This window comes from Blennius ocellaris (assembly GCF_963422515.1).
Source record: "Blennius ocellaris genome assembly, chromosome: 21".
Lineage (NCBI taxonomy): Eukaryota > Metazoa > Chordata > Actinopteri > Blenniiformes > Blenniidae > Blennius > Blennius ocellaris.
Window position 1 is genome coordinate 8,040,494 of NC_137670.1, and position 12,969 is coordinate 8,053,462.

Genomic DNA, 12,969 nt, shown 5'->3' on the forward strand with positions numbered 1-12,969 from the left:
CCTCGAGACACGCAACACGTTTCCACTGAGTGCTGAAATACAGAGGTGGAAAAAATAAAATGTAAAAATGACAATCAGGCCACATTCACACGACGAATTTGTATAAATTGTCCATCAGCTCATAAATGTTCCAAAGAACTTTGGTGCACATGCGCATGGTATTTTCAACAAGACACGTTTTCCCTCGTTTCCACGGAGACGAGCAGCGTCGCCATTGAGACGGCCAGTCGCTACGCAAGAAACGTTTTCCGTTTTCACTTGAAAATGCTCCATCCTGCCATCCTGCCTTCCGCAGACAGAAACCTCGATTCCTCGCCGAAACATGACGCTGCCCCACATCCGGAAGTTTCCACTGTCGGGGTTTTTGGGACACCGGCGCAAAATGGGCCTGGCGGCGATGGCCCACACATTTGGCTGTCGCTCATTCTGCAAAAGCTTGATCATTACAAGTTATACCCCGTTGTAAAGGTGACTAATCAGGCTTTCCAACGATATGGAATAGTTCACCAACTAGTATTATCAAAGGGTGGAAATAATTGACTGAGATAATGTTCTTTTGGAAGAGGTTACATGTGAAATCATTGACGATTTTTGTATCTCGCAGGAGTTACAAACATAAAAATGTACCTTGTAAGTGAACTCCTCCGACATAGAATACCTTGGGTTGTTTATATATTGTGTCAAATGATCTCCACGCAGCACAGTAGAAGGTGATTTGAAACCAGGAACTGAAAAAGGCTAAACCTGCTCACATTCCCCCCCCGACAGCTTTTGTATATATAAAGGTTTGTTGCGCAATCTGTGGTCGCTGTCAGATAAACACGAGGGTGTGGAAACTCGTCTATAAATGGCTCCTTGTGTGACATCTGAAGTTCAAAAGGTGAGAAAGCCTGGTTTCGTCTTTACATGTTTCAACATGTTCTGTAAAAGTGGATCAAGGGTGTTTTGGGGCTCAGTCACTGCAGTCATTGGAAATCTTATCTGGTGAGATGATTGGAATTATTCTTGGGGAAAAATACAGTATTTCCTTCTGAGAAGTGGTGAAATGGTGAAATGAAAAAATAACGCTTCAATTTCTTTCTTTCAATAGAAGCACCAGGTTACTATGATCACCATCTAGGAACAGGCTTTAGGTGTGTTCGGGTGGCAACGTTTGCCCGGCCTTAAAAACAAATAAAGAAAAGAGGGAGGCGGCATGGATGAAGCGTCACACAGGTTATTCTCACACTTTACAGTCACGTGAAATTCCAAATCGGTGAGTTGTCGGTAAAAGTTCGGCTTTGTTTTACTCTTCCCACACGAGGCACCTGCCGAGAACTTAACCTCGACTTCTCATCTCAGTTGGAAGGGTGTCGGTTTTAAGTGTCAAACTGTCCTTGGGCAAGACTCTGAACCCCAAACTGTTCCCAATGCATGGGAAAGTGTGCATGAATGGGTGAATGTGACGAACGTGGCAAAGCACATTTCAGGAGAATGAAATCTTAAAAATGAGGGGAAAACATGTGCAACTGCTTAAAAAAGCAGCCCAAATCAGTTTGATTGTGGTGAAAAGTGAAAAAAAAAGACTCTCGGTCATAAAGGTTGCAGACCTCTCAACTCGCCTCACAGCGAATTTGTAAAAATCGCCCATAATGCAACAGCTATTGGAGAAGTTTTGACTTTTCACCGTGTTCTGCACCAGAAACTTTAATTTGTGGTTGTAGACGTTTGGTTTTGTGTAAATATAGACATTTTCATTACGTATACTCTGCACCACGAAGAAAATCTAAAAGGTCACCGTTTCACGACTTGTGCACATCTCAGAGGAGGAGTTACCTTGAAGATATAAAGTTAAAACTGCTCCCGGTGGACGTGATCACCGACTTTTAACCTGAAGCCAGAGTCCAAACTCCGACTTACACTTGACGCACGTGACCGGAGGTTAAACATTGAAGGAGCAATAAACCAGACTGCTGCCGTCAAATCATGTTCAACTGGAGTTTTATTTTATTAAAAAGACCAGGGTGCAAATATGAAATTAAAAAAAATAAAGACAAGCATATAATTTTTAAGCATTTAATACAAACTTAACAATATAAACTATTTCAGTCCCTCTTGACATGTAAGACACTGACTCAAAATACTTTGTTATACCGTATTTTTTATCAAGTATTGCACAATGTAGGTACAAAATTAATATTCATACGATTACATTTTTTGTCCATAGTATAGCAAAAATCTGTTTAACCTCTTAACAGAAAATACAATTCATCTTTCAGAAAAAAGCAAATATTCCTACACTTGAATTCCACCACTAAAGGAATACTCTGTACACAATCTTTAGAATTTTCAATGTACTTTTTTTTTTTTTTCATAAATGGATTTCTTTAAACAATTCTTTTAAAAAAAAGAAAGAAAAAAATAAGGAAAAGCTGCTGCAGCCATCACAGATCACTGGAGTAGTAAAAAGATATAAATGCAACACCATGTCATAGAAACAATATATACTCTGATATCTTACAAACTCTGTACTAAATTAAATTATACAATTAGAAAAAGACCAAGTAACCCCACTTAGTAGTGCCAATTCAAAAAAATCAGCCTTTGTCTTACCACCTTTAAAATACTGTAAGAGGCCAAAACTTGAAGCTTGTTTTTCTTTTCGTTTTGTTTTTTTTGGGAGTATTTTCTCAACATAGTAAAAAACTTTTGTGCTTGGTTGGCAAAAAGAAAAAAGAAAAACAATGATGCATGTTGAATTGAAGTAACCAAGCTTGGATGTGTTTGTACAACAAGCTTTCAGTAGAAACAAACTCTGTTGAGGGTTTTTTGGGGGGGGGGGGTGTCATGCTCTTCACCGACTCCTTCCAGTCCAGGTTTCTGAGTGTGCGTTGCGTGTTTTTCCTTCTCTTTTAGCCACCGCGGTGAGTCTAGTTCGCCATGACCGGCTGGAATTGCTGGTTCGAATACTGCATGTTGCCCAGGCTGAAGTTGAGGCCGTCCATGAGGGACTTGTCGTTGAGGCTTCCGTAGGCTGCGAACATGTCGAAGGCATTGTTGTACTGCAGGGGCCCGAGCCCCAGCGAGCCCTCGGGAGGGAACGCCGCCCCGGGGCTGGGCTGGCCCTGCAGGCTGGGGAACACGAACTCCTTGGCGTTGGGGGAGAGCGCCGAGGCCTTCTGGTGCGGCGGCGGCGGCGGCTGCTGCTGCAGGCCCAGGCCGTACAGAGAGTGCATGGAGGTGGACATGGCTTTCTGCTTCAGCAGGGTGTTGACATTCAGACCCAGGTTGTTGGTGGGGGAGGTGCGGGCCACCTTGCTGCTGCCGCCGCCGCCTCCGCCTCCTCCGCCGACCCCGCCGCTGCCGCCGCCATTGTTGTTGCTGTTGTTGCCGCGCCCGCTGCTCTTCATCTTGGTCGAGCCGAACTTGGTGGCGGCGAAGGTGGCGGTGGTGAAGGTTAATGGCTGTGTGGAGCGCGGCATGAAGGACGGGCTGACGGCGGCCGACTGGCCGAAGGGCGGGGACGGCGAGCTGGACTCGGAGGATCCCCCCACCGGGTCACTGATGGGCATGAAGACCTGGGCCTCAGGGTTAAAGCTGTTCTTGATCTCCTTGTCCAGCTCGGAGCCGTTCTCGTTGTTATCGTCCACGTATAGCACCTTGACCGGACCCTTCTCCCCGATCTGGTAGGACACCTCGAACGGGTCAATCCACACGCTAAGGTCCTGAGGGAGGTTGTTCCGGACATCCTCGATGTCCAGACCGCTCTCTTTGGCCGCCTGCTCCACCACGGGGTCCACCTTCTCCCCTACGTGTATGCACCTGAACCCCGACCCTTTGTATGGCTTGTCCGGGTACCAGTGGCCTTCATACTTCTTCTTCAGCTGCCTCTCGAGCTCTTCGCCGAAGATGTTCACACGTCGCCGGGGGAGTTTGTTGTACAGATACGAAATGATAAAATTGAGTGCTACTTGAATTTCAAGCTGCATAGCTGCTTCAGTGGCAAATCTTCAATAGCCGTCACAGAGTTAGTTGCAAAAAAGTAAAAAAAAAAAAAAAAAGGGGGGTGAGGGGGGGAATAAAGTAAGAGCTCCAAGACAGCAGTGATCAGTGATGAAGACCCTCAGAGTGCGTGATGCCAGTGTACTTCCAGGAGCAGATGAAGGTTCAAGATCCTGGGAAAGAAAGAAAAATAAAACGATAAATGACAGTAGTCATAATAAATTAAAAAACATTTAGGTACTTTATTAATTATCAACAGCCAAGTGTGTTTGTTTATTTTTTAAAGAGCACCCGTTCGCACGTCAGAGTGGAAGAAACACCGATTCCAGCTCCTCAACTCCTTAACCACCGAGAGCATAAACACAGAGGCGTGTCCGTGTTTATAATGAGTCTGTGAAGCTTTAAGTCTTTTTGAGTTGAGCTTTGCTCATGTTAGTGGAGAGCTCCCAGAAACGCCTGTTGAGAAATGTCTTTCTGTATCTACCTACTCGATTAAAAAATGTTTTGTTGAGCTTAAAAGGCAGATGCTCATAAAGTAGCTGTAGTCTCAATGCTCGTATTCACAGCCACACTAAAACGTCACCAACACTTCACATTGTGGCACATTTCTCCCCGTAAAGAGAAAGGTGGGTTGTTTTTATTGTGTCATAAAGATCTGTTGCACTTATGGCTTTATTATTGTTATCATGACAGGAATTTTATCTGGTAGATTACACAAATCTGTCAACAAAGGAGAAAATCTGCATTTTCAAAAAGGGGAAATATGCTGCACTGTCTCCTTTTTCTCTCCTTATCATTTGTGGCATGTCAAGTTTTAATTTTACTTCCTATTGGCTAAATGAAAACCTCAGCTTGACCACTGAGGTGATCAATACTACTCCATCTGTATGCAACCGCAATCCCTCCCTCTCTGTACAATATCAACACCTATAAATAAACACCACTGACTCAGAGACGGTGTCAGCAGTGTGTAAGTGTTTGTGTGTGTCCACTGTGACAGATACACACACTGGTGGTTGACCTCTGCAGAGGGCGGAGGATCTGATCTGATCTCAACGGTAATGAGGACTTATTCATTTCTCCTCCTGTTCCTTCTGATTTTTGCCACCGAACAGCATGCACAGGTGCCATGTTGTTACCAGGCTGTTCTGGTGAGCTTACGACGGAGGGAGGCTCTGAATAGCTGTTACATAATCACCATTCAAAGTCCAACCACGGCCAAAGAACCACCTCTAAGTCTATTAACGTGGTAATTACGCACGTAGTCACGCGCGCCGGGCTCTGACATTGTCAAACAGCTAATAAGAGGTTAATAAAAGGCTGCAGGCAGGCGGTCATGTTGATGTTTACCTCGGCCAGCTGGTTATATGGATGTCAGTCGTCGCTTACGCACGCACGCGCATAGCGACAGAAAAACGCTTTAAGTCTCTATTGGGAAGCTACGTAGCATTTTAATTAGCCGGGAGGCTAACTCGACGACAATAACACGTTTTCTTTCAGCGAAACTGTCGAGTGGCACGACTCGAGGTTGATTTTAGGACACATAGATTAAATAAAGTGTCGTTTCTGCTATAAATAAGCGTCGCAGCGTCGTATTGCGTTTACTTACATGAGAATTTCGCAGCTTGCTTCATGAGCCGCAGTCCACGCGCTTTCAGCCTCTCGGAAACAGCTTTCTGGAGATAAAAACGTTTTTTTTCCGTCGAGGTGGTGATTTGTTCCAAGTGAATGTTGCTCCTGCGGGGAGGGGGGGTTAAATAAATGTCCGTGTCGCAGCTCCCCACAGCCCGGGAGTTTTTACAACTCTGCCCTTTAAAACTTGGGCTCGTTTGTTTTTATAGTGCTCCTCCGCCACGGACACGGGGGAGGTGGTGATGCGGCTCGCAGAGGTCAACACCCAGCAACGCGCTTCTATTGGTCCAGCCCCGCCGACGTCACGGACAACCACCCGTACCGAAGCTGTGATTGAACGATCCCGTGCTCAGTCATTGTGCAGGGTTCTATTTACGGTAGTGGTTTGCCTTTCATGTGCTTCGGACTATTTTATCGGAGCAGGGAAGCGTTCAGACACAAATCAAAAGCGACGAGAGGAAAATACAGATCGAAGATTTGTATTACGTTAAAATGAATCGTGTACGTTATTGTGGCCTGAATTAAATAGAAGCACGCGGATTCCGGGGTTAAATAGAGCCAGATCGGCACTGTGGCGGAGGGACACACCTGTCACTGGCCGTGTTCTTTGCTCTTACCAATGACATTTTTATGTTCTTTGAGCCAGCTGTACTGAGCAGTGATCTATGATACAGCACAATCTAACGGCTTATAATCACAATCGATGCGAACACCATCACATGTATCGTTCTAATTCTTATTTTGAGGGAAACACTGGAACACGATAGATCCCTGCCGCTTGTTTCTAACTCTTCCACAGGCCCAGAGGTGTCTGACGCACCAGCCTGTTCTTACCTAACATGGGCTCCCATACGCTCCCTGTTTGCACAATAAATACAATTCCACACGAATTATACGCTGGGGAGGGGGAAGACAGACTGTTCTTGTGAGAGTGAGCTCGAACACTGAAGTGTCCATTCAATGCCACAGCACGGCACGTCTGGAAATGCAAATATTTAAAGCTGATTTATCGGGAGAGCTGCCAGCTACTTACAGGGAAGGAGCAGCACGGTGGTCAATACAATTTCAGAGGCGTACGTGATCGATCTGAATCAATATTAATACATTCAGATAGTCTGTTGTCCGAGTTATGCCCATTACTAAATCATAAAACATCTTCATTTTCTTTCTTTCAAATGGACATATATGCATCAGATTATTAATTTTGGACAACATCCATGTGGCCTTGGACAATGGTGAAAAATGGGCTTTCAGAGGACAAAGAGATGTCCTTGAAATATATGTGTATATTAACAGCACTCCTCTCACACTATTGGATCGTGAAAAACAAACGTGGATCCATATATGTGCTCTTGATTAGCATTGGTTGAGCAAAGTAAAGGCTCCACCATACTAAGGCGTCTACAATACACAAGGCAGTCTGTAAGCCTGTACGAAGTTCCTTCAACCCTGGAAGTCCTGTGTTGAGGTTGTACGTCCCGCGAACTAGTTCACCGGTTGGCACTTTGTTAGCATCAACCGATAGAGTTCAGCTTCATTTAGTTGGAGGAAGATACTCTATAATCTGGTTGCTTGCTTCTTCATTTATAAAGAGATAAACTATCAACATATAGATAAGTTAACATCTATTTAAGGTTGCGAAAGATAGTGTGGACTCAGGCTAATGTCACTTGCACTTCGGTATCTTCATTTTGTTGTCAGGAGGACCGAGTTAGTTCAGTATTAATGAGGCACTGCTTCTCTACTGAACAGGAGTTTAATGAAATGGTTGGATAAAACAGCCTAACATTTACTCAGTTTATTTTAGTTCACTGTTTTTAACTAGTAATGTGCTCACTCACCATCCAGTGACTGTATCTACATTACTCATTTCATGATACTAACTAGTGAATTACTTTCAAAACTCACTTGTGTTATGTTACTTTTTATTGTGATTTGAGTTTTTGCTTTTTATCTTGATGATTTTACTTTTTAATCTTCCAAGGTATTTGATTTTCAGCTTTGAACACAGTTGATTTTTAGCTTCAAATCTAGTTGTTCTAAAGTCCAGTGCTAATTGATTTCAATTTCAAAGTTAGTTCCAAAGTTGATTTTCAGCTTTGAATGTGGTTGATTTTTAGTTTTGAATCTAGTTGATTGTAACTTGAAGCTATTTCATGTTATCTTTAGTCAAAGCTAGTTCACTTTAAACTCCATTAGTTGATTTTAGCTTCTAAGATTTTTCATTTTCAACATCTTTTGTGCAACTTGGCATGCTGCACATGCCTTCCAAGTTTCTTTGACGTAGGTGAAACATGTTAAAAGTGTTGCCTGGTGTACGTCTTTATCTACTTTAGGTTCTTAATTGATTTTTTTTAAATCTCCAGTGGTTCCTCTTAGGGGTCGCTACATTGGTGGTGGCCGGGTTCCCGGTGGTTAGAGGCTGTGCCGCCTCTTGTGTGGACGGCCCTAAAGATGGCCCTTTCCTCACCTTAGTCCTCAGTGCCCCGTCATGTATTCATACTACTATACTACTACTACTAATAATAATAATAATACTGCTCAGGTTCTGACCCTAATGAGGACAAGGCACAATTTAAAGAAAGACAACGGCATCAGTATCAGCAGCAAGAGGTAGTGTGAATCACACAATAGTGCAAATATGTCTCGCAGTAGGTGCTTTGAAGGTATTTGATTTGAGCTTCAAAGGTAGTTGATTTTCAGCTTTGAGGCACACCCCAGGTCCACAGTGCACAGAGAAGCCCTTGGACGGTAGCCGGAGTGCTACAGGAGGCTTCAGGCACAATGAAGATTTCTTCCAGCCGCCAGATTGAGTCTCAGCAGGGGTGAAAGATGCCCCCCCCCCTCCCATCCTTTACCCTCTCCAACCCCATCCAAGAGCTTGTATGATGGATGACTTGAGCACTGACTAAACACATTGCGGGGGCCTTGGAGATACACCAAGGCCACCAGAGCAGGACAGGCTTTTTTCCCTCTCCTCCTTGCCTCTCTTCCTCCAACTAAATGTTCAGACATGGCTTCAATTTGCACTCCGCTGCACGTTTCTCGTCCCCGTCATAAATACCATGAGCGGGGTCCACGTTCATCCCGCTCATCCCCCGGCCCTGTGTGCACTCAGTAACTATGTGTTAGTTTTGGCAGCGGACAGGTGGAATAACAGCCATGCGCCCTGCTTAACAATGACTTATTTGTTATTCCGCGGCAGAGTATGGATCTGGTGAACGTTTCCTCCCGTTGTTGTGCATCTGTCGACCAGGGACCCGGAGGTAAACACAGCTAATGAAGTGAGAGGTTTTAGCATGACTCATATACATTTTTTCACTGAAGTCGGTCCACATAGACATTTTTTTTTTTTTTTTTTTGGACTCGTCTCTTCACGGAGCAGTGAATTCCTCCTCTTTGCTTCTGGCTGCAGAGCTGCACACAAACACCAATTCCCAGAAGTGGTCAGCAGGATTTTAATTTGATTGCATATACTTAATACTTGAGAAGAAGTAAAATGTGATGCTGAACTATGAAAATATGCGCCACTGTTGCTGATAACCCATCATGCAGTCACTGTAATGCCTCTGTGTTGGGCAGTTACTTACTAGTGACTGATTACTGTGATAAAATTAGCCACAGTACTGAAGTGGAAAGAACTGAATAGTCTCTCTCTGTTAGCCTCTGAGCTAACAGTTAGCTTTAGCTTAAGCAAGTGTTGAAAATCTGATGAAATGTAAAAAATTGTGGCGCCATATTTAATCAAAATACAAATAAAACAAGTTAGTGTAGCAACCTTAGTGCAAATAACACATCGTGTTGGAGGAATCCAGTGATAAATAAATCCCATATAGGCAGATTTTTAGGGAATAAATTATGAAATATACGTTGGTTGATTTGAACTTGAAGGCAGTTGACTTTATTTTGAAGGTACTATTATCTTTATTTTGAGTTTAACCTGAAGCTAGTTGATTTTTAGTTTGGAACCGAGTTGATTTTTAATTTGGAACCTAGTTGATTTTAACTCCAAATCTACATTTATTTATTTGTTTATTTATCTATTTTAATAACTTTGAAGCTATTTTATTTTTAACCTCAAAGTTTCTTGATCTTATCAAAGTCAGTCACTTTTAATGTCAAAGTTAGATGATTTTATCTTTAAAGCTAGTTGATTTTTTTTTAGCTGCAAAGCTAGTTTGACATTTTCCAATTGGATTTTATCGAAAATAAATCCGATATTTATGTTTTCTTTAAAGACTCCAATGTTGACACTTATTTCATTGAGTGCCCATACATCTGTACTGTATGTTCAATATGAATAAACATTTGCTTCTTCTGCTGAAATCAGTCTGCATGTCGGTACTTGATTTGACCTATTTTGTTGGTATATCCAGATTATAGCGCATCTTGCTCCTGTTATTTGATGTATGTAGACTGACCTCACAGCTTTGTGTATTTTTGACATTGATAAGGGTGAAAAAAGACAGAATTTCCAAAGAAACCAGCCAATTTCTTTAAATAACTCGTAAAGTAAATCCACTGATTTAAACATAAGTGCAATCAAGTTTTAGTTTTTTTTTTTTTTTTTTTTTTTTTTTAATAATTCAGCTTTATTCAGCTGCTGTGAGGAATAAATTGATGACAAGGTTTGAAAACCGAGCTTCAAGGACAGTGGATTAATAGAAGTGGCTCGTGTGAACATGTGCCATAATGAAAGCTGTCACATTCATTTCTTTTGCTTATTTGACTTAACACAGAGAGCTGGGGTAGATTTATTAGATCCCACTCTTTCTGGTGGACATCAAAGCTCAAACATGAGTCGAGGAAGATGACTTTCATACCCTACAACGCTCTTTTTGTGTCTCCGGATCATGATCTTTACCTGGAGGTAATCTTGGGTTTTTTTTCTTTTGGAGATGATGAAAAATTATTTGAAACACTGCAGTAAAATGAATAACAAACTACCGGCTGGGTTCTTCATTAAACTCTGTGCCCTTTTGGAGACACATTCACTTATCTTCATTTCTTGTTTTTGTTGTATTTTGTGACTTCCAGCCAAAGAGCACCGGCATGAATCTTCCTGTAGAAAGTAACAGAGGCCAAACCATGGTTTGTTCTTTTAATTAAACAAGCTATTCTCGAATGTAACGTGACCTGCAGCATTTTTTACCTTACATAGCCACTTCAAGCTGTTAGCGTCAGCTCTTTTATATAAACACTGTCACTTCCTGTGGTTTTCGAAGACAATAAAACGTATTTGGTTCGCATTCATTTCCCAAATTATTCTTTTATGCATTCAGAAAAGGAGGCACTGAAGGTGCCGAACATTCAGAAACCATCTAACATGACAGTTCAAGCCAGCTTGCAAAGGGTAAAAATAACTTGTACGTTTTTACTATAAATAACTGCTTTTATAGGTTACTTTTCTTTTTACTGTACATGGATTTAGCATTTTTTATGACCGACAAAGTGAAAAACATACAATTAGTTTTTCGAGAAACAGAATAGTAAATACTGTACTCCTGACGTCGACCTCACACAGCCTCCGTTGCTCCTGTGATAATCACTTCAACCACCAGAGGGTACAGTAAATGTTCGTATAAGTTGCTTGACTGTAATTCTTTACTGGAAACCTTGAAAACTTTCCGCTACAACTTTTATAATATGCTGCCTCAGTGCGGTTTCACTGCATCTTACAGTCAAAAAACTCAACGCGCATACATCATTTATTCTCTGAATAAACGTGTCCCTGTGCGGAACAGAGGTTTTACAGCTCTGTTATTGAAATATTCGTGGAAGAGGTGGTGTTACTCAATTAGTATTCATAGCAGCTCTGTGGTGATGGCAATCTAAGAATATGCTGTTCTCTGGAATTTATAGCCTCCTTGTGCACACATGCAGAAAGACCGGCTCTATTTTGGCGCCTAAATTTAAGAAATTCATTACATTCAATCACTTAGGATCAAAGTGAGTATTCATGTGTGTGCATATGACAAAATTGGGGAGACGATTAGTACGAGCGAGCGAGGATCGTTTACGACTGCAGGCCAGGTGCCAGGAATGTCATTAGTAAAAGCATTGCTAATATTTGCCCCCACCCTCGCCAAAGACGCCGACATCCTTGGACAAACAGAGACATCCCTCTGTCTGAAGCTCGCTTGCACACACCTTGCAGAGGTGGGTGAAGCAGTAGAATAGTTTCATACCCGAGCCGGGGTTACTGCTTCCATGACCTACGCGGGCCAGCTTCATATCGAGCCATCTGGCGGCGAAGGGAAGTTACACAATAGGGGGATCAGCCGTGCTACTCCTATTTAAATACCATTCTGCTCCAATATTTGGTTTCATGTCGGGGGATTATGTTTAGCATGCCGGTTGCTGTGTCATGACTCAGAAGAGAACAGAACGGAGTCGCATTAGGATTAATGACACGAGTCACGGCACCGGGACAAGATCACTCCGTATTTTCTGGCGTCCTGGTTCGGGCGCCACGTTACACGGCGAAGCTGTGCCCCCTTTGCAGTCACGTCGAGAAATTCAATTACACCCCGAAAGAAATGAACAGTCAGTGCTGGCGGCCGGGACGATGTTTTTTTTTTTTTTTTTTAAAGCAAGTGCCATCCACTGCAGCAGGAATGTGTCACACAGACATGAATACTGAATGTGCTCGAGTCGACAGGCCGTCCCCGTCACCGTGATCCCTTCATAACCTTCTCCACTCCTTAGAAACACATCTCTGCCCTCTTTCGCTCGGCTGTGTGGGTGAGCTGCTTCTCCTCTGGGGTGATGGTGCACAAACGCCGAGCATCATCATCACCATCATCACCATCATCATGAGATAATAACCCAAACATTTTGTTGGCATGTGTGAGCCCGGAGGCATCCTCCAAACGCAGCTTTTTTTCTCATCAGCAGTGCACACAGCAGCCAGAACTTGCACACACAGATCCTCTATTGAGAAGCCTTCAATTCTGTTTGCCAGAAATGATGTCAATGTCGTCATGGCAACTATTCTTACACATTACCCCGTGCTCTTCCACAGCTAGAGTAGCACTCAAGTGCTATTTTTCTGACAAATGTCAGATCGCATCTCTTAAATGGCAATGAGGCAGCTTTTTTTCTGTGTTTTTTTTTTTTTTAAACGAATACGTAGTTAGAAAAACAGAAAGAGGATTGTATGGAACACGGAAACGAACCCGTAGAAGCCTCTATAAAAAGACGACTGGCAATTTTCTCCATATATGTACTGTAAACTCTCTTCCAAACAAGATTTGGTGAATCGCTAGAAAAAAGTGATTTGAAGGAGATGAATGTGTGCAGTGGCCATAACCTCCTCAGCATTAGCACGGGCAGCGGCAGCAGGCTCTGGTTCAG

At 42.8% G+C, this 12,969-nt stretch overlaps 1 protein-coding gene across 1 annotated transcript; it reads right to left on the reverse strand.

Moving 5' to 3' along the window:
- Positions 1–1,963: 1,963 nt before the first annotated feature.
- Positions 1,964–5,774, reverse strand: tob1b (transducer of ERBB2, 1b). The gene is made up of 2 exons (XM_080516604.1): positions 5,591–5,774; positions 1,964–4,154 (listed from the first exon to the last, which is right to left on the reverse strand). Exon 2 carries the CDS (start codon positions 3,966–3,968, stop codon positions 2,910–2,912), a length of 1,059 nt encoding a protein of 352 aa, XP_080372730.1. The 5' UTR covers positions 3,969–4,154; positions 5,591–5,774; the 3' UTR covers positions 1,964–2,909.
- Positions 5,775–12,969: the final 7,195 nt, after the last annotated feature.